General features: G+C 37.5%; 1 protein-coding gene across 4 annotated transcripts; it reads right to left on the reverse strand.

Moving 5' to 3' along the window:
• Window positions 1-6,664: 6,664 nt before the first annotated feature.
• cd82a (CD82 molecule a) lies at window positions 6,665-22,926 on the reverse strand. 4 transcript variants are annotated; one of them, XM_081352678.1, is made up of 11 exons: window positions 22,740-22,926; window positions 22,447-22,512; window positions 21,909-22,113; window positions 17,324-17,395; window positions 14,850-14,922; window positions 10,578-10,702; window positions 10,215-10,289; window positions 9,031-9,129; window positions 8,566-8,739; window positions 8,034-8,117; window positions 6,665-7,928 (listed from the first exon to the last, which is right to left on the reverse strand). In XM_081352678.1, exons 4-11 carry the CDS (start codon window positions 17,384-17,386, stop codon window positions 7,851-7,853), a joined length of 771 nt encoding a protein of 256 aa, XP_081208804.1. In that variant the 5' UTR covers window positions 17,387-17,395; window positions 21,909-22,113; window positions 22,447-22,512; window positions 22,740-22,926; the 3' UTR covers window positions 6,665-7,850. The 4 variants fall into 4 exon arrangements, with proteins under 4 accessions (XP_081208804.1, XP_081208805.1, XP_081208806.1 ...); XM_081352679.1 differs by having other exon boundaries at window positions 22,447-22,490; window positions 22,740-22,912; XM_081352680.1 differs by having other exon boundaries at window positions 22,447-22,493; window positions 22,740-22,841.
• Window positions 22,927-23,272: the final 346 nt, after the last annotated feature.

Here is a 23,272-nt window from a genome sequence, read left to right on the forward strand (position 1 = left end):
TTACTGGAATAATGTTCATAAGATAACCTTGCCAGAACATTAGCCAAAAAAAATTAAAATCTCCCTGTTAAGGAATAGGCTATTGATTAATCCTTAAGTTTAATTTCTCTTATAACATTAATTTCATTTTATGTAGTTGGTGTTATCTTATATAATGATATATTTCAGATAGTAGGTTAATTTTCTAAAAAAAAAAATTAATCAGGACAGCACTTACGTTGACATATACTGTATATTATACAGGTCTGTTCAGATCTTTGTGTATGTAAATAATGTAACACATAAGATGACTTTGTCTAGGCTAATCTGGACTAGTGTCTTTTTCTCCATAAATGTCTGAGTTCCAGGAAGTATTCGGCTTGTTAAGATCCAGGACATTCCTCTAAGAGATCAGAAACCCAAACATCTGGCTTTTAACCAGGCAACAGAATTCCCTGGAATCTTGGAATCTCTGGAAGATTCAGAGAGCCCAGCATACTGACAATCATGAAAGTTCAGTAATCATCTCTACAGGCCTCATAAAACCACAAATACCTGACAAACTGGAGAGATGTCACAGCAAAAGTCAACTGAAAATGTACAATCATATTCATGATCAAATAATGATGTACCACTGTCAGTATTGTGATTACTCAGTTTCTTCTGGAAGCTATAAAACTCTACAGTAGTATAAAGCAGAATGATCCCAATAATATGCGCAAGTCAGCAGTCTGTCAGTCTCCAGCAGCTTCCAAATGCAGGAAAAAGGGTCATGGCCTATATGTGACCTCATCCAGAGTGCAAAGGAGTGGCGGGGCATCTTTGGCGCTGATCTCATTGCCGGATATGTTATGCTGCTTTACTAGGACCAAATTATTTCCAGACAGGATATTATTCTTATTACATCCATGCAGAGAGGAGGAGGTTATAAGTGGTTAGTGGCCTGTCTTACGGGTTCAGTGTTCTATTCTTTGAAGGAAGCTGCACTATCAAAGTATAACTGCTAGGTAAAAAAATTCAAAAATTAGGAACTTTTGGGAGAGTATGAAAACCAAGCATGAACTCTTGCTGTGTTCTGACTGGCAATGTGAGGGGAAAAACAACTTGAACCTACGGTACATCACATTCCCTTTCCACAGACCATTTAGTTCCATCAAACCTCCACATATTTTCTCTATGGGGTCTGTTAGTAAAAACATACCATAAGAGCAGTGTTATGCAGCATAACCCAGACAAAAGAGCCATGTGCGAAATGAATTGTGTTTATTAAGTAAAGTACATAAACAAAGGAATAAGCACATGTGTGGTATATTTATTACACTTCAAGGGTATAACAGGGAACGTTCTCAGAACTTTGGCTAATGTTCTATTAAGGTTCTCTCAAAGTCATCCAGTAACGTTAATAGAACATTTGTTCAAAGTTAGATGGTCTTTTTGTGTCTATTTGTGTATGGATTATATTGATTAAAAAAAACTATAACTTTATGGATCAAACAGAAGTCTGCTTAGCTCTGTCTACACTGACTACAGTATACAAAGAGAGCCATTGTCTAGATTGTCTCAGCAGTGTTTCTTTGCTCTTGTGTGATATGTACAGCTAAAGACAAGAGTCCTGAAAATGTTAACAAGAAGGGAACCATACACTGGCCTTGGGCCAGCCTAGCTTTATTACGTGTCCACCTAGATGAGTGTTCCAGACCTGCCATGAGCAGCCCTTCAGATCCTCGATCCAGCCGGACCTGTTACCAGGTCAGCCTTTTTCACTTATTATTCATGTTCACCCTCACATCTCACCTTGTGCCTTCATGAAAACAACTGTAGTTCCTGTAGAGGATTGTTCTCCTGCAGCTCAATGTATGGTCCTCTGCCCAGGACCAGATGTACAGGATGAGTCACTACAGTGAAACGGCAACGAGTAGCCTGTACTGTGTGTATACAAAAATCACCACTCACTGTAAAAAATGCAGGGTTGTGGTGAACATGGGTTGCTAATAGGCCTATTGTTGTCACAATTAAACTCTGTTAGTAGTGCCACTGTCATAAAAATGAAAAATATGAAATTAAATAAAAAATATTAATGAGACAAATAATGACAATTCAAATTAGAGCTATGTCAACAGGGCTTTAGCGAAGACAGATACAGTATGAGTCTGTGTTCGTTCACTTAAAAGATTCATTAAAAAATGAACCACCACCATTCTGAAAAGTTAAAAAAACACGAGAAAGAGTGCAAGTTATTGGGATGCACTCATAAAAACGTAACTTCATGGTGTCGTAAAAACTCAGGGTCAATGAGTGACACTCTGAAAAGCAGCAATATGCAGCGTAACAGTCAGAGATGTTCGTCAAGCGTAAAAAATATCGTTCTCTGATCCGACCTTACACCAACTGAAGGACTTAAAGGCTTAAAGTCACCATGAAATTTATTATAAACGATTTATTAATGTGCATCCTCATTATTTTTTTACTTCTTAAAACTTACCAAAAATTAAAACTTCCCCTCCCTCTTGCAGCGTCATCAAAGTCCCTTTAAGGCAAGTAATTTGACTCGGCGGCCATCTTTGAAACCCCACTCGTGCAGCAGCTGTTTCAGTCATAGAAGTGCAGCTCCTATCTCTTTGAATAGGGAAACATCAAACTCTCCAAAGCTGTTTACTAAGAATTTTTTTTTCTGAAATCACCAATGAAATCTGACAACAACTGTCTCATAAATTTTTGTTTCTTATGCTCAAATAGCGTTACAAAAATATTTTTCGGGCTAGAACGGCCAATGGGCATGTGCCGTCCTGAGCGTGTCTCAGAACACTGACTATTTGCATCTGGAACTTCTGACAGTAGCCGCAGTTACACGATTACTTTACCATTAAGCGATTTTCTCTTTTAACAGTGCTGCCCCCTTTTTCAGCAGTGCTAGATCCAATCAGCTACGAGGTGAATCACACTACAAACTTTGATTGGAAGCATACATTTTTTTGAAAATCAGAAAAAAAAGAAAAAAAAACATATAGGTACAAGACTGTGAACTTATCAGTGTGAGGAAAAGAACTACAATCCCATGAAGCATTGTGAAAAGCATACTCAAATAAAAACCAATAGGGAAATTACTTGAATTATTTGCAAAAACTACTCATTTACAAAAGTTGATTATGTATTAAAAAACAATATATTTAACAAACATTTAAGTATTTTGAATGCATTGAGAGATCGACTCACGTCCGTCATTCACAGTGTCTCATGCATGGGTGGCAAAACAGAGCTATTTTGCCGTGTTTTGCCTCTTTCGACTCTCTGATTGGTGTAATTTTAAATATTAGAACCTCAGTGTGTCAGAAACATAGGGGGAACAGAATCCGACAGCAAATAGTTCAGCTGTCGAAATCCGTTCCCCCACCCCAATGATGAGAGATGTTGATGTATCGGCTTAAAATATGCTTATTCTATTCTGTGTGTGGATGGAGCTTAACTTGCATCAGTTTAAAGAATATATTTTTTTTAGCCTTTTATTATGATAGGACAGTATAGTATCAAGAAAGTTTGACGAACCGGGACTTGAACTCGGGTTGCCCAAAGTTAAAAAAAAAAATATTGTCAGGGCACTGACCACTAGGCTATTGAGGCTATTAATTTGCTACAATTTGATAAATCTTAGAACCTCATTGTGTAAGAAACATAGGGGGAACAGAATCCGACGGCAAATAGTTCAGCTGTCGAAATCTGTTCCCCCACCCCATTGATAAGAGATGTTGATATATTGGCTTAAAATATGCTTATTGGCTTAAAACAGCATAAATTTGATAAATATTAGAGCCTCAGTGTGTCAGAAATATGGGGGGAACAGAATCCGAAGGCAAAAAAAAAGCTGTCGGAATCCGTTCCCCCTCTCCCATTATGAGAGGTGTTGATGTAATGGGTTAAAAAAATGCGGATTTTATTTTTGTGTGTGGATGGAGCTTAACTTGCATCATTTACATTTATTCATTTGGCAGACACTTTTATCCAAAGCAACTTACATTGCATTTCGAGGTACAAATTTACATTCTTATCAGTTCTTGCTTTCCCTGGGAATCAACCCCATGACCTTGGGGTTTCTAGCATCAACGCTCTACTGTGTGAGCTACAGAAAACATCAGTTTACAGATTTTTTTTTTTTTTTTTTTTTTTTTTTTTGCCTATTATTATGATAGGACAGTATAGTATCAAGAAAGTTTGACGAACCGGGACTTGAACTCGGGTCGCCTAAAGCTAAAATAGAAATATTGTTAGGGCACTGAGCACTAGGCTATTAACTTGCTGCAATTTGATAAATCTTAGAACCTCATTGTGTAATAAACATATGGGGAACAGAATCCGACGGCAAATAGTTCAGCTGTCGAAATCTGTTCCCCCACCCCAATGATGAGAGATGTTGATATATTGTCTTAAAATATGCTTATTCTATTCTGTGTGTGGATGGAGCTTAACTTGCATCAGTTTAAAGAATATATTTTGTTGCCTTTTATTATGATAGGACAGTATAGTATCAAGAAAGTTTGACGAACTGGTACTTGAACTCGGGTCGCAATAAGCTGAAAAACAATGAATGCCAGTGCAGAGTGTACTGATCAGTAGGATATTGTGTTAAGTAATTAGCTGCAATTTGATAAATCTTAGAACCTCATTGTGTAAGAAACATAGGGGGAACAGAATCCGACGGCAAATAGTTCAGCTGTCGAAATCTGTTCCCCTACCCCAATGATGAGAGATGTTGATGTATTGGCTTAAAATATGCTTATTCTATTCTGTGTGTGGATGAAGCTTAACTTGCATCAGTTTAAAGAATATTTTTTGTTGCCTTTTATTATGATAGGACAGTATAGTGTCAAGAAAGTTTGACGAACCGGGACTTAAACTCGGGTCGCCCAAAGTAAAAAAAAAATATATATTGTCAGGGCACTGAGCACTAGGCTATTGACTTGCTGCAATTTGATAAATCTTAGAACCTCATTGTGTAAGAAACATAGGGGGAACAGAATCCGACGGCAAATAGTTCAGCTGTCGAAATCCGTTCCCCCACCCCAATGATGAGAGATGTTGATGTATCGGCTTAAAAACTGCTTATTCTATTCTGTGTGTGGATGAAGCTTAAACAGCATCAATTTGATAAATATTAGAACCTCAGTGTGTCAGAAACATAGGGGGAACAGAATCCTACGGTAAAAAAAAAACAGCTGTCGGAATCCGTTCCCCTTCTCCCATTATGAGAGGTGTTGATATATTGTCTTAAAAAAATGCTGATTTTATTTTTGTGTGTGGATGGAGCACAACTTGCATCATTTACATTTATTCATTTGGCAGACGCTTTGATCCAAAGTGACTTACATTGCATTTTGAGGTACAAATTTACATTCTTATCACTTCTGATGCTCAGCAGAAGTAAATACCATGGATTATGTCAAAAATACATCTTTAAAGTCATAATGTAGTAGTAATTCAGAGCTGATTTGACTTTTTGAACTTCCTTTTGGTTCTCATTTTATTAGTGGACTTCCTCCTCCCCTTCATTAGCCATCTCTGTGAAGTGAAATTAGATTAAATTCAATGAGGGTGAGCAGAGTATGACTCGGTCACAAGAGAGTGAGTGTGTGTGAATGACAGCTCTGTCTCGTGTATGTCTCTGGGGCTTCCTGTCAGCTGCTCTTTCTCGTAGAGACCATGTTTGACTGTAAATATTGCTCATAAAATGCAGTTTCAAAACTACTTCATAAAAACATCAGCATTCTACAGCTGTATACAGCTACATGATGAAATAATTCTGCTGTCTATGAAAGCTTTTACAGCAAAGAGCAGCAGCTGTTGTTGTTTGGCAGACTAGCAGTACATGATCAGAGCGATATTCCAGACTGCTTTCTGACAAAAGACAGCTCAGCTCCAGTGTCATCCCTATAACATTATAATTACAAGTGTAGCTCTGGAGACCTGGAACAGAACATTACCGGAAGGATGGGAGAGGAAACCGACATCCTCTTTTTGAGCTGCATTATTACCATAGATCAATGGAGACCCTAAATGCTCAGGTAAAAAAAAGGAAAGAACACACTGTAGCCTACTGAAGGTTTTCAGCATGAAAATCCATAGCTGCATTTATGTGTAGTAGTAGTGTTACTACATTCAGAGCACTTTCTAAAAAAGAGAAGTTGATCATGAGTATCCATATGTGTGACGCCTGGGCAAGACTGGAAAGTCATGGACATGGTCTTCTGAAAACAGGATGGCAGGGCAGGCCGGATATGAAGGGGGCAACAGGTGGCAATGAACCCTCTATTGTTGAGAGAAAGAAGGGTGGGTCATGCCATTTAATACCTCACATAAACACTGATGAGAAACACAGACCACCATGTCCATTGAGGAAGACCACCATCTGCTGCAACAGTGAACAAAAAGCACGAGCAATGATATTTTACAAGTAGATTTTTGTAATGCAGTTTTCTTAAAGTTTTGTTTGTGGTGAATTAGTAATACAGGGTATGTTTTTATTTACTTGCCTATTATGCAAATGTGAGATGTTGACCACCACTTCCCAGTTCACTTTATTAAGTTGAACCATAGAGTAGCCTAGATGTGAACCATAGCACAACAGATGTGCTACTGCCACCTAGTGAAGATCTGGCAAAAGTACATGGTGAATAAACACTTGAGCACAAATAGGTGTGGTGAGTCATTTATTGTAACACATTCAGCTTAAGAAAGGTACATGTAGTTACAATACTTTTATCATTTTATAATTACTTGATTGGGGACCATATTCCCTGTATTAAAAAAAAGAATCTTTTTTTTAAACATTAAAACAGTAACATAAGTTTTTACCTTTTATTAAGAACTCAAAGTTTTACGTATTTAACAGAACTATTAAAGATGACAAAGAAAACACTGTTAGCAGTTTTCCATTTATACTTGTCATAACAAGTATACAATTAAAGTCATAGCGGTGTCAGAGTAAACCAGTTAAATTAGGATCAATGCAATCAAAAAAATAAAATTAAATCAAGTCTGCAGTCAACTTTGGGGGCTAATCTTCATTTTGGTTCACATCATCAAGGAATAGCTTTATATTGTACTTCCTTACAAATATGCTCATACAGATATGCTCAAATTAAGCATGTAGAAAAAGATAACAATTTATCATCTGTACAAAAAAAGGGAACATTTTGACTCCCAAGACTTGTCAAAATCAACATGCAAATGAAAGCTAAAAATATATACACACTAAAAAATATAAACAAAGGCAACAACACTGATGTACAAACATAAATGACAGACTATAACACAGCCAACTTTGTTATTTGGGACATGCCACTGGGGCAGGGTGGAGATTGTGTCAGTCTATGTATACACAAAACAAACACATGCCAAATATCTAAAGAAAAGTCCCTTGTTTTAACAAAAGCAGGCCTTCGTGGTTTTTCCGTTGTCTATAAAGCATAAACCGAAGTTTAATAGGCTTTTAACTCACAGTTTGGGTCACTATAATGAAGAAATATCAAAGCAAATACGTTGTAGGCCAGCCTGGGTGTTAAAAAGTGTTGTTGTATATAAATAGACATTTGAGGAGCATCAGGACTCATACACTTTTCATTCATTTACGTGGGCAGCTTTCATGTTCTGCACTTCAGACTGTCATTACAATGGGCTATTCAAACTGGACTAAAAAGGTTTGATTATATATATCAGGCGATAGTGTTACTGACAAAGAGTGAAATCTCATGACTAAACACAACCCTAAAGTTTATCTTTTGGAAACACTGTATATACTGTAGAAAAAGAGGGAGATCTGTTGTTCCAAGCAAATAAGGAAGGACTGAATACATTTGTGTGCAAGTGTTTGTGTTTCCTCCTCAGTACTTTGGCACTTTGGTGTAGTCTTCTTGGTGTACAGTCTTGCAAAGGCCCATAGAAAGTATCATACCAAGGAGCTGTAGGGAAAAAAAAAAATCATTGATAATAAACACCCCACGGTTTCTTAGCAATACACAGGCGTATTTGTTCATGACGCCTAGGCTGGAGGACATACAACATACCTCAATGACAGCCACACCAAGGCAGATTCCCAAAATAATGCCATAATTTGTGAAGAGCCAGCTCCCCACCTTATCCATGCAGCCCTGATGAAGACAGAAAAACACTCTGTCATAACATTATTCACCTGAACTAACCTGTTATTGAAATCATCCACCTCAAAATTCATAAAGAAACCGGTATCTTAACTTTGCCCTCAGTGTTCAGCAAAAGTATATCTTATTTATCTACCATTTCAAACAACCTTAAAGGGATAAAATTCTGTCATTTACTTGCCCTCATGTAGTTCCAAACCTGTATGATTTTCATTCTTCTGTTGAACAGATGTTTTGAAGAATGTCAGTGGGCCCGAAACTGGTCACCAACATTCTTCAAAGTTCCACAGAAGAAAGAAAGTCATACAGCTTTGTAACCACATTTTTATGTTGGGTTGGACTATCCTTTTAACAACACAGAATTACAAAAAAATATAGGGAAACATGGAAAGATTCACTTAACACGCTAAAATGACTAAGTGACTAATATTTCCCATACCGTCTCATAGATGGGCAATTTATTAGATGTGTCCCAACAGAAGCCGCTATCTGATCCATTAAATGGTTGGAGGGAAGCATTGTGGCAGGAGCATGGGTACGAATTCTCTGAACTGTTCTTTATTATCTGGTTCACATCCCAGTCCTCACTTCCAAGCCAGCCACAACACTGCATCTGAGACACACAAACAAGAAACAACAGGGCATGAAGCATTTTATAATGTTGGCTAAACGATAAACCAGGATTATTCAACCCAATAAAATCTCTCCATCATACAAGAAAATGAACAGGGAACAGTCGTGAAAGATTCAACTCGGTCAACCCAACAAGCATTTCTACATTCCAAAGCTTGAACCTCCCACAGAAACCGAGTGTTTTTCATGGCAATACATTCGAATGACATTTAATACACGTCTCAAGTTTGAATTAAAGACAACACATGAGTTTCGCCCATTCTCAACTCACTGTTCTCTGTAGGTAGTCCCAGGCCTGCTCTGCGGTTTTGTTCTGTCCGGTGTAGTTTTCTATGACTTGGGACACAATTTCGCTTGTCTCCTTCCTCAACTGCAATGAAAGTTAAAAGGGTCAGTGGTTTATTTTTCTAGCCTCAGGTATTTGACATGAGATTCACATTGCTGACCGAGGAAAAAGTTACTAAGCTACTAAAATGGAACAGCGTTTCCTTTTCCATTAGAAAAGCACGTGTTGCATTTGTATTGGAGGCAAATTTTCTGTATTAGCCTCCGAGCCGGTTTGCATTTATGTCCAAAATGAAAGATGAGCAAAAAAAGGACCAAGTCTATCATCTACCTGTTCCAAATACTTCATGATTTACTGCATATCCTGCTCAGATGCTTCCTATACTGTCCTCACACTTGCTGCTGGCTGACCTAGGTGGAGGTGTGAGTGAAGTGTGTGTGAGTGAAGTGTTTGTTTGTGGTCAACCCTTTGCTCATCTTCCTCCTGTGTGATTTTTTCCCCTCATGGGTCATCATGGTGAAGGTCTGTTCAACAACAGCGATCCTCAAATGCCCAGCAAAGACTCCAAGTGTATTTTTTGGTATGTGCGATAGGGGGCGATATCATTTCATTTTCAGCCACTGATTCTCTTGACCTCTTTTCCAGCTGTTCCAGAAATCTAAACAAAATCTTCACAATGAAATCTAGCTGGAAAATGGAACACATGGACTTTTGGCTTCAAATTTTACGAAGTGTTTAACGGCACAGAACATGCGAGCCATAAGTGTCTTGCACTCCAAAAAAACATTTTGATGACAGGCTTTAAGATATCACCCAAAAATGAAAATTCTGACATAATTTACTCACCCTTATCTAGTTCACAACCTGTTTCTTTTTTTCTTTTTTCTATGGAACACGAAAGAAGATCATTTGAGGAAAGTTGGTAACAAAACTCTTTTGGTTCCCATTAACTTTCACTATATTTTCTGACCATACAATGGAAGTCAAAAGGATTCACAGTTGTTTGGTTACAAACATTCTTCAAACTATCTTCTTTTGCATTCCAAAGAAGAAATATGGTCTTCCAGGTTTGGAATGACATGAGGTGGGTGAGTAAATGATGACAGAATTTTAATTTTCTCATGAGCAATCCCTCTACGGCAGCCACATTAGGGCGTTCACTAACTCACCGAATCACGCTGGAAGTAGATGAGAATGGCAGCAGCCACTTGACCAAGGAGGATGAGCAACAGACAGGTGAAGTACTGTAGAGAAAGAAAAAGACAGTGCATTCAGATATCAAAGATCCATGTGCACCCCCACCACATATGTCGGTCTCACATATGTCCGCATATATGTGCAACAGAAAAGCAACAGCTGGTTCTGTCCAGTATACTCGGATCGTGTGACATGAAACTGCTCAGCAAGGCAAATTTCCACATGAAAGCAGAAGTTCCACTTGATTTACACACACACACACACACAATAAAACTCAATTAGGATAGATAAAAATAGTGCTGAACATTTAGGGCTGGTTCATTTTTGTGTCTTACCAATCCGAGCAAACAGCGGATCTCATATATGGCCCCCAGACAGCCCAGAAATCCCAGAATCATGGAGAATGAGCCCACGCCAATCAGAATATAGGAGACCACCTTTAGGACCATGGATGAATCCTCTGTTAGTGAGAAACACAAACACAATCCTGGTTACAAACGAATCATTTAATAATTATGGTGATTACAAGTAACTCAGTAAACAGCCCTTATTTTCTACACTTTGGTAACACTTTCTAAACATTAACATTGGTTAATGCATAAGTTAACATGAAATAGCAATGAAAAATACGGTTACAGCACTTATTAATCTTGGTTAATGTAAATTTCTACATATTAAGCAGTCTGGGGTCAGTAAAAGTTTAATTTTCTAAGAAACTTTTGTTTTTATTCAGCAAATACAGATTTAATTAATGAAAAGTGACAGTAAAGATTTTACAGTCTTACAAAACAATCTATTTCAAATAAATTCTGTTCTTTTGAACTTTCTTTTCATCAAAGAATCCTGAAAAAAGTATTACTGTTTCCACAAAAATACATTTAATCATGTTTTTAACATTTATAATAATAATAAGACATTTTCTTGAGCACCAAATCAGAATGATTTCTGAAGGATCATGTGACCCTGAAGATGCTATCACAAGTATAAATTCTTTTTAAATGCACTTCTTTTTTTCAGATTACAACAATAGTTTACAACATTACTGTTTTGTTTGCATTTATGATCAAATAAATCAGGTCTTGGTGAGCATAAGAGACTTTAAAATTTTTTTTATCTTTTATAGGGTAGTTTACATTTTTAACATTTCAAGTTGTACAAATTAGAAAAAAAAAATATGATGAACAATATAGTTATAAATTAGCATTAATCTAGATAAGTAAATGCTTTAACCTTATGCTAAAGTGTCATCAACACTTTTTATATGGTTTGTTGCACATCACAAACTAATTCTGGTGTCAAATACTCCAAGCCAGTAAATACAGTCTCGGGTTGACCTCATGAATATGCATTGTGTAACGTCGAGATGGGTTTAGCAGGTCTCCCTTGCAATCTCGACCGAGTCGTGACGAACTATAGTACAGTGCGATGCTCACTGTACGCCATTGAACAGTTGAGTCAAGACATTCTGTGGCTGTACCTCAAAGAAGCAGCACATTCTCCAACTGGTCCTGCTTCAGTCAGGCTTTCATGCGTATTGTCAGAACGCCATACTGAAAAGCCTCTGTCATATCATCCAGCCTCAAAATACCTCAATGGCTCCCCAGCAAAAACAACATTACCACAGACAGCCTTACAAACAATACCACAGTGTGGAGCAGAGCGCTGTGTGACTGTGGGTGCAGAGGATACAATGGCCTATCATGTGACCTGATGTAATCATCATTACGAAACCCAGCACTTAGATGAGATGACCAGCTCAACCCTGATGATTACAGCATTCATCAAAGCACAAATAACACAATGAGTCAATCTTTTCACACGGTTGAGAAGACACGATCTATATCTTACATAATTCAGGCCATTTAATAATTAATGATTAAGAGAGAACTAGATACTGGGAAACCTAGAAGGTGGAAACTGTGAACCAGCGGATTGCAATTAGTCACAAGTAATCAAACAAATCTAGCATCCTAAGGAACAATGTGAAGTGAGTTATCTTTTAGGGAACCATCTCAGCCCATTCTGTTCGTTGTGGAGAAATTCTCACAAGATTCACAGCAGTTGGTTGTTCTGAAATGTTTGACTTAACTATTGGTTAACAGCTGTTAATGTGATTTTTTTTTTTTTAAATGGCAGAGTTTTAAATTGGAAACAGTGATTTAAGGCTCTTTTGTACCATGTGGTAAATATTATCGAAATTCTCTGTCGCCATAAACAATAGAAGAATAAAGAACAAGACATTTTTCCTTTAACAAAGCAAATGCCTTTGTAAGTTCGACCGCTGTGCTCAGCAGTCACCAAGTTCAAAGCATTTGGCTGAGGAAACCAGTTCCGAATGCAACAGTTCGGTTTCAATTATTCCATCCAATTCCCAAACCCCAAGAATGGGCATTGGCATTACAAATAAAAGCATTAAACGTGTGTGTCTGCAATTCAGCTTCAAATGTGTGGGCCTTTCTAACTTCAGTACTGTAAATCTCAAACAACCCCAAGCTGTTGAAGTGCCTAATGGTGTCTAACGGAAACAGGAAAATCCTCTAGGGATCAGTGAGCCGGTGAAGGCCACTGGCATCTGGATTAGAAAAACAATGATGTTCAGAAAACTTTTTTTTTTTTTTTTTTTTTTTTTTATGATGGGTAAAAGGGCTCACTGTTTGCATGCATGGCTGGGAGCCCCAACAAACAGCCATGCGACCGCTGTGCACTGCAGGAATGTGTCTGTCAGATGAATTATGACGTTAAAAGGAGGAGTACTAAAGGTTGACAGATTCACTGCAGTTGGTATCATTCTATGGCGTGAGCCTGGGCTTTCTTACAATCAGTTTTCTGCTCTGAACAATCAATCAAACAAAAACTTTTTATAGCACAGCCACTCTGACTGGGTTCAAGTCTTGGGTCAGGCACACTACATTTTACAAGACAACCTTTGAAAACTTTTCCCAATTCAACTACTGTAATTATTTTGTAAATTTAGGGACTGTCAATGTGCTTTGAGCATTGTTCATTTGCACACATTCTTTTATTATATTCATTTATTTCAGTCAATTTTACTTGGACTGAAATGGCCTCTAAATTTTGTTGATGAGAAAGAGCCAGTTTAAACCAGCATACATTCACTGCTCCGTTTCAGCTGACGCCGCATAAGGAAGTCAATCCAAAACATTACTGACTAAGGATTTAAATTCATATTCTTTCTAGATTTTATCTTTTCAAAACAGTGCACTATTAATATCTTGCAGTGTTATTTTTTTCTTCACAATATTTGCAATCTTAATGAGGTGCATTTTTTGGTTGATAAAATCAAAAACCCTTTGTTATTGACCACATTTGTCAGTAATTTTGTTGCAAAAAAAGGGCACCAAATCAGAATATTAGATTGATTTCTGAAAGATTGTGGGACACTGAAGACTGGAGTAATGAAGCTGAAAATTCAGCTTTACCATCACAGGAATAGTTTACATTTTAAAATCTATATTAAAGGTATAGCGGAGGATGTTTTACTTCCTGGTGGGTAACCTAAACTATTGGTCCTCCTAATGGTCAATCATTCTGGTGAATAAATCAAACTTTTCAAAAAGTGGAGAGGGCGGGTCTTATCTAAAATTTGGAAAGATCCTCCGCTATACCTTTAAAATAGAAAACAGTTATTTTAAATTGTAATAATATTTCACAGTATTACTGTATTTTTGATTAAATAAATGCAGCCTTGGTAAGCATTTTTGACTTCTTTCCAAAACATTAAAGAATCTTACCAAACTTTTGAACTGATTAAGACCGGAGGCAGATAGAGGCTCATTCTTTTCCCTACTTGGATATACTTGCTCACCAGTGTTAATTTGTTCTTTCCAATGTCTAATGCAACAAGAGGCCTGATCTGAGCATTGACGTGATGCATGCTAATGAGTCAGCCGCTAAAAGAGCCCTGTGTGGCAGCGAGGGAGCACCTGCAGACTGCCTCAGACGTGCTATGTCACACACAGGCCCTGCCTGGCTCGCGCGCAGAGCCGTGAACTCAATGGCTGATCCGGAGCCAGCTGTGAACATGTAGCTCCAGCCTGCTTGGCAGTGTCTGTAAGACCAGACCTAGTGACCCAGAGCTCCCTGCAATGGCCTCTGGGATGGAAAATAGATCAGAAAATGTGCAGGGGGAGGAGTGATGAAAAATACAGAGCCCATCGTAAACAATCTGTCCAAAAGCCTGAATCATATGCTTTAAGATGAGACTAATGGTTATCATCAAACAAGAGCAAAACGAGAGACAGATGGCCCCTGTAAAAGTGGGTCTGAGTCACTGGTGCACAAGCCCAGAAGGTTTCATTCAAAGGTACAACGGGATAAAACTTCACTAATGAGAGCATAAAAAGACAAGATCAACGACCAACTCTTATCACCACTTCCGCTGGATTTTACTACAACCAACTAAAAGCAAAGGAACTATCCCATGGGGCATTAAATAGCCGTTTTAGATTAATGTGAACTCATTTTCAAACCATCCTAGAGAAAATGGCTGTGAGAGTAGATTTAGATGATTAGGAGCATCATTTTCCTGCTTCTTTAACTACATGACATTTTATGGTTTGTTGCACACATTTTATGCAGAAACTTACGCAACACTGCAATGAGACTCTGATTGTCTAGGAGGATCCACAGTCCAAATCCCATAATCGTAGCTCCGAAGATCTGTAGAGAGACAAAAAAAGAATGGAGGGGGGGCAGAGGAAAGAAAAAAGGAAAGAGAGAATCAATCATATAGTGCAGGACAGGAGGGGAACAAGGGGCCCCACATTTCAGTTTACAAGCTGCAACTTGTTCACTCCAAATCTCTTGGACAGAGCTAAAGCTGGAAACTCTAGTATTAATGTGTTCCCTGAAAGACAGGAAGGTTGTGTGCTTGTGTGTGAGAGTATGTAACAAACACACTAATCCTGGCCCGTAGGAAGCTATGAACTGTTCCCTGATCTCTAACTGTGGGGTTCCAGACTCTTTCTCACATCTGGGACTGATTGGGCTGTGCTTCTGCGTGGCAGTGGCTGGAGGGGAGGGGGAGCGCAGCGGATGTTGCAGGAGTCCAACAGCACCACAGTCTTCGCTAACAAGCGCTCCATCTACTCTCCTCGTTTATAACACCAGGGCACATGCTGGTGCGCTATCATTTGTCAAAATGCTTTTTTTAACCGAGTTTAACTAAGCTTTATTCCTTCTGTGTACCGATTCTATAGTTACTCTGGTGCAACTTCATAAAATTGGGAAAGGGAAGTGACAAAGGCAAATCCAGTAACACTTGTTGATGAACTATTTTTAAAAATCAACGCATTTTAGCACACAGATCTTCACTAGGGTTTAAAGAAAACAAATGAAGAAATTGTATTTATTTTTAATAGAAAAGAAAAGAACAGACAAAAATAGTCAAATAGTAAACAATGATATATATATATATATATATATATAAAAATATGAAATAATTCAAGAAAATTCCTGTTCTCTCTTTTTTCTGTATTTCATTTCTGCTCAAGTATGTGTACTAAATCTAGTCATATATTTAAAACTTTATGTACTGCAAATACTGATGGCTCTTATAATAAATTGCTTATGATGTTCCTAATTTTTAAGTCACTTTAGATAAAAGCATCTTGCAAAGACATGAAAATATTTCAACCACCAATCTGAGACCTTCCTCTCATAATGTTGTCGTCATATTTTTGACTTTCTTAAAACATTTTGCATGGCTCATTTATACATACTGGTTGCATTCCAAATGCTTGGAAATGATCATTTGACTCTTCCTGTACCCTTTAAGCCTGAGCACCCTGGCCTGCAGAGAATAAACTTGGATCAGAGATTTCTTTTTTCCTACATGGAACAAGCCCAAGGATGACAAAGGAGAACAGGCTGTTTCTCTCTCTGAGACCAAGAAGAGTAAACTGTCTGGGTAACAAATGGCAAACACTTCAACACTTCACTTCAAACACTTCAACACTTACACAGTAAGGACTTATTCATAATACAGCGAAGTTATCACTGGTTCAGTGAATGTCAGTCAAACTCATGTTGAGAAAACTGGGACATCAGCTTTTAGCAGTGAGCTAAAAATCATCATTTATAAAAAGAAACAAGCTGGGGGAAAGTTGTCCTCAGAACATTTGGAAAACTTGCCCAGAACAGATCACCCATGCCTAATCTCGTAACACTTAAAGGAGAACTCCGGTCAATTTTAACATTGAGCTAATTTTTTTGTAAATTTGGAGTGGTCGAAGTCCATAGTAATCGATTGTCGAGTTCACGCGCGTGATCATAGGTAACTAAACCTATGCGTGTGAACTCGACAATCGATTACTATGGACTTCGACCGAAAACAGGATGTAAATACAGGTATGTGCGCTGGATGAAATAACATCATTTTTATTGATATCTTTCACATCTACTGCAGTCAGATTCACCCGTGATCACTCTGAAGGAATCACTCTCATTAGCTGAGCACTTGTAATGACACATCAAGGATGTTAAGAGGCTAAAAGCAGGTTTAAAACTTGCCCCATTGAAGTCAACAAGGTGCAAATTTTAACAAGAGGATAACACGGTGTAGGCAACACCGATTTTTGTCGTTCTCTGTACTGACAGCACTCCAAATTTACAAAAAAATGAGCTCAATGTTAAAATTGACCGGAGTTCTCCTTTAATAATAAGGTTCAATTTGATTACTTTAGTTAATCTATTAGGTATTATGAACTAACAATGAACAATCATTTTACAGCATTTACTAATCTTCGGCACGGTTCATTTTTACATTAGTGTGTTAGAAACTAACAAATGAATGAATAATATAGGTTATACTTATACATTCATATCAACCTTGTAAAAAATGACTGTTCATTGTTAGTTCATGATACATAATGCATTAAACAATGTTAACAAATTGAACCTTATTGAAAAGCGTTCCATCTAATGCTAACATTCTATTAGTGATCTTACTTTTATTAGTTCTATTCAAGGAACAATAACAAAGCACAAAGCAGTTGACATTCAAATGATTCAACTAAATGAACTTTTCCTTGTTCTTTAAATACTAGAAAGTGAGACTTACAAAGAATATTAAGTTGAAGAAAAACAGGAAGTACTTGGTGGCAGCGATGCATCCTTTCCCCATTTTGCTGACCTGTAAAAACCCAAAACAGGGAAACAGAAGTAAATTAAGGACCAGTTTATATAATACATTTCACAGATTAAGAAAAATGGCAAATGAGCAACAGGACATAACAGATAAACAGATGGTTTACAATAATTGTTTTTGCAGGATTAGTGATGCAAGCTTTCATCATGCTACATGTTTGCTGGAGTTTAAAAAATTCAATACAGCATCCCCTTGCTTTCAGACACACATGCTGTCATCATCAGATCAATACCGAGCACACAGAACTAAAATCCACAGGATATGTCAATACTCTCCTCTGGACTGCGTGATGGCTGTTAGCACTCTTTTTAGATAATGACCCACATTCTGGTTATCATTACTAGGTTAGTATTATACTTCTCGTGCTATTTGTGGGTCTGTGTGCTGCGTGGCACACTTCACCACGTCCAATGACCTCAGAGAGGGCGAAAGAATTGTGAGTAATGATAAGCAGATATAGAGCACCAACACAAAGCAGATCAGGCCACAGATGGACAAAACAGCATTGCTGGAGCCATTTATAGACAAACACAGGAGCTCATTCAAAGCTTTCTTCCAGTGGAGATGAATGGATGGACTTTCATTCCACCACTCAGAGATACTACATCTGAAGAACCACTTCAGTTTTACAGTGATATAAATTAAACCACTGAACATAACCTTTGAATGGGAGTGTCAATATATAAACAGCAGAGTATTTTATGGTTACAAGTTTGGGGCAGTAAGATTTTTTTTAATATTAAATAATAATATTTCATTTTTCATATTAATTAAATTAATCATTTTATTCAGTATTAAAGACCTTTATAATGTTATAAAATATTTATATTACAAGTAAATGTTGTTCTTTTGAACTTTCTATCAATCAAAGATTCTTGAAAAAATGGTAAGCAGCACAACCGTTAACAACATTGATGATGATCGGAAATGTTTCTTGAGCACCAAATCAACATATCAGAATGATTTCTGAAGGATCATGTGACACTATTGACTGGAGTAATGATGCTGAAAATTCATGCCATCACAGGAATAAATTGCATATTTAAATATTTTAACAGCAAACTAGTTAAAATTTTTCACAATATAACTGTTTTACTATATATTTTTTTTTATTTAAAACAGGCTTCTTTCAAAAATAAAATCCTTACCAACCCCAAAGTGTGTGTTTAAATGTATATAAATACACTCAAAATGTTGCTTTGGATAAAAGTGTCTAAAATAGAGAGAACAAAATGGACCAAAAAGCTAAAATATCCCATAAGCCAATATCTGTCCACAAACACTTCATAAACAAACTTACATTAACTTCTACGTAGTTTTTAATCAGTTCATGGGGAACTAACCTTGTGAGGAATAGCCTGGAATAAACAAACATTTGTTTGACTTGCTTGCTTCAGTTTAGTTTTGAAGAAAAGCATCACAGTGCTGCTGAGCTGAGGCCAACCAGCTCAATTAAAAATCTCTCATATTTTTTCCACCTTGGGAGAGATCGTAAGGTTTTTTTCAAACGTTGATATGTCCCGTGCGACAAAGTCTGTGGAATCAAATTACCTGCACTTCCTCCTCGTTCTACAGAGAGAAACAAGGCTTTATTTTTACCTTAAGTGAATTTCCTAATATCTGTACAGGGTCTTACACGAGACATCAACAAAAGAGGTTTTAAACAAATTCAACCTTGATAAGAACACTGTTGTGCTTCTGATCAAGGTCAGCATTGAGCTTATATACCACATATGAAGGTCACAGAGCTATTATGACTACTTAAAAGAGTGCCAACACACATGAAGCTTATCCAATCTCAGTCAGACAGACAAAAAGTGTGTCACAACACACTAACATTTGAATCAGGCCAGCACATCACCACAGGGAAAAATCTGATCATATTAACCGAAACAGTTCATCAGTAGAAGTTTATTTTATCTCTGTCATTGCTAAACAACCTTAGGGCCTGGTTTCACAGACAGGGCTTAGATTAAGCCAGGATTAGGCCTTAGTTCAATTAGGACATTTAAGTAGCTTTTATAAACATGCCTTAGAAAAAAAAACATTACTGGTGTACATCTTGAGGCAAAACAATGGCACTGACGGATTTTAAGATATGCCAGTGCAAGTTGCTTTCAGTTAAAACAGCTCAAATATGCATTTTAGTCTTGGACTAGGCTTAAACCTCATTTTAGGGAATTTTAAGCTGAAAAGCAATTAAATGCTTGCAAAGTGGTACAGCCACTGAGAGCAAGTATCCTTTGAGGTTCATCAGCATTCAGCTCATCTACACAGTGTACACTGAGGCTCTAGTCTAGTTCACACTCCTCTCCCCAGCCACCCTCCCCCACACTCACAGCGATAGGACCAGCTTTGATTTCCCACCACCACAACGGCAGCTTTCAGCCACGCTTTTCAAATCGAACAAAAGGAGAAACTCCACACACTCAAGAACCCAGTAGCCTTAAAGTTACCACCAAACCGATGACATCCTCAACTTTAACATCCAAAGAAAACTCACAAGTGCACAACTGTTGTGGAATCTATTAACAAATGCTGATTGAGCAAGTGTGCTTTATATAAAGTGATTGAGCTTACTTGCAGTGACACTAAATGAAGCCTAAAGCTGATAATTTAACCCTGTCTAAACGCCTTCTAGGCTTTGTCATTTTCATGAAAACTTCATTTGAACTTGCACATGCCAAACATGTGCTACTGCAACCATGATGCGGGCTGGCATAAAGGGGTGCAGAGAAACCCCTCTTGAGGGACTAAACAGTCTCGCACTCCACACAGCATGCAGAAAAAAGAAAAGCGAAACCCCAAATAAGGGGAAGCCCACAGGGGCCAATGGCCTTGTCTCTCCACCGTTACTTCAGCCAGAAACAAGGCGTACATTCATTAGGACGGTTAATCTCTCTCCACCTGAACACAAAGACCAACTTGATGCCACCAGTCATGTTAAAGTGGGCTGTGCGAGTAGCTACTAAAATGTCCCAGAGAAGTTATTAAACGTTTTATGATGAATGATGACTATGGTTTAAAAAAGCAACAACAACAGGGAGGGACAGATGTTTCTGTCTGAAACATCACCTATCAATGGAATGCAGGCAAACTAGAAGAGTTTTCTCGAAAGAAGGTGTTATTGTTTAGAGTTTACTCACGCGAAGCTCAGATTCGTTTTGTTTTATTGTATCAACTTAACTCAACTCCGTCTCAGATGCTTGTCCTACAATTCTGAGAAATGAAGGTAGACTTAAATGAGACAATTGTTGACATACAGTAAGACCAAAAAATAAAGTGGATATCAAAGACCAAATCATTTGGTTTTAGGACAATTTGATGCAAAGTGTTTTCGTTTAGGCCTGATTTTAATAGAATGTGTTGAAATGCTGAGATCTCTTAGAGGAGACACGTGAGATTACTGAGGTATTTTTCTCAAGATTATTAAGTCTTCATTTGAGCTCCATATTTTCTTATTGTTGTCTAGGAGAGATAGTAAAGATCTCAGTTGTTATTTTTCCCCTATTGGTGCGTTTGCAATCAGCTAATTCTAAACAATAAAAAAAAAAGTAAAATAAATCAAATATAATGGATGCACACACTTTGCTTTTACGCAAAAAAACAAATGACTAAAAATTTTAACTTGAGATAATAAAGTGTAACATATTCCTGTTATTAGGCTATTAATGCATTATTTTGTAAATTAGTCGAGTTTAACTTAATCCACACATCAACATCTTACAAGAACCTAATTTGTAGGCAGACATCGATTCAAACTTTAGCTACTTAGTTCACCTCAATCAAATTCATATTCGCCTCCAAACAGAAAAAGTCTATTTCAACTGACGTGCCAAATCACTTACAGTTGTAAACCGACCTGACCTACATACGACAGATCTCATATTACAGTTCATAACCAGTGCATTAAACATCCTCACAAAGAGAGCTCCCTAAAAAGACTAAATTGGAAGAAAAAAAGGACAATGCGCAGGCGGGGAAAACGGGCTTTTTAATAACCCTGAACAAAAATAACTCAAGCAAATTATTTTGAGGACTGTGAAGAATAGGTAGTGCTACAAGCTTGCTACTTTATCTCGGCTGATAATAGCCTAGCTTTTCCCAGAAGGACTGAATCAAATTATTAATAACTGAAAGCGAAATTATGACAAAGAGTGCGAGAAACAACGCAGAAGTAAACTGAACAGAATTTAATTAGCCTTTAAATCCAAAGTAGAAAACTTAATAGAGTGAACAGGCGAGTGTTGTTAACTCCGTTACTGTAGTAATAGCCACTGACAGAAAATATGTTATACATGACACACCAACACATGAAAACTCGCTCTGCTATTAAAACACTTGAAAATATATCTAATTTACCAACTCATTACCACTTTCTATTTAAACTTTTCATTTCAGTCGTAAGTTCAATTTCAGTTTGAGATGTAAAGAACTATTCAGTATGAGGTACAAAACATTTATTACTTTCAATGTCAAGCTCAGAAAGCATACTCACGTAGAGTGTCGGGATGAGAAAATGAGAAAAGTACAATAGATGTCAGCTGTGCGTCTCCTCCAGCGTTAATGAGTCTAGTGCGAGTGAGCAGGCTGGAGTTAGAGAAGAAGAGCTGCTCACAGTCTCCCCCGTGTGGATGTTATGACCTTACAACAGTGCTACTTAACCAGCGAGACGTTGTCCACTTGGGGGCCTCAGTGAACTGCTAAGAAATACAAAAAATATATATATCTTTAAAATTCGTTACATTTAACAAACGAAATTGACAATAAAAAAAAGACACTGACCCATAAAAATTAGTCAACTGATCCTATGCGAATACATATTTTAAGACCCCATTTATATAGGCTTGTACATTATATAACAGCACTTCTAAACGTTTTATTATAAAAAAACAAAACAAAAAATCGCTAGCGAAATCGCTTTCTCCTCCGGAGGTCAGGCTACTAAAGCTGCTCATCCCGTTAGAATCAGTATATGGGTGTTTGTTCAGCAGAAGTTTAAGAGATAAAAAATACAAAAAGTAGCTGTTACCTACCTAGTTATGAACCTGCTTCTCACTTGAAGTCGTCAATGAGAAAGCTGCTGAAATGGAGGACACAAACTTGTTGCACGTGGAAGCATAAATGACAACATGTGGGGGAAGGAAAGAAAAGTGAAAATCCCAACAAGGGAAAACCCAGACCACCTGATCTAGAAGCAAGCAGTACATTCAGGACACATAATAAATCTTGCCTCATTCAAAGCGGTTATTAACAATGAATACTGAAAGTAAAAGATGCATTCACTTTGAGTAATGCCACCTGCTAAAATGTCAGTAGGCCTACAAACCTTTTGGATACAAAATATATGACCACATGGAGGCAAAAGAAAAGTGAAACCCCTGACAAGGGGAAACCCGCAGTAATGATCTATAGCCTTTGGAAATGAGCCAGAAACAAGCAGTAGTTCTCTCTTTCTATAGTCATTCTGCTAATGTATGTGCTGTGCGCTTGGCTCTCTCCTCCCCCATCATGATTGGTTACATACGTGTATCCACTTTGTATCCACTTTTCAACAGCGTTTTTCAAAAATCGCTTACTGCACCTTTAAGCTGCAAAAATACCAACGCAATGAACAAATCTGCTCCTAAATCTTAAGTTACCACCAATCGTCAATGAGAAAGTGAAAGCAGGAACGTTATCTGCTGAAATGGGGATACATAACAGCATGTGTGCTAAAGTTAAAGCACCAAGGGGAAGCCCAGAGTTATTGAGCCAAACTCAAAGTCATTATAACACTAAATATTGCAGAGAAAGCAGCATTCACTTTGAGGATTGATGGATTATTTTCAGTAGTCCTGTTATGAAAATCGCTTATCAATT

This window comes from Scardinius erythrophthalmus (assembly GCF_964197995.2).
Source record: "Scardinius erythrophthalmus genome assembly, chromosome: 2".
NCBI classification, from domain to species: Eukaryota; Metazoa; Chordata; class Actinopteri; order Cypriniformes; family Leuciscidae; genus Scardinius; species Scardinius erythrophthalmus.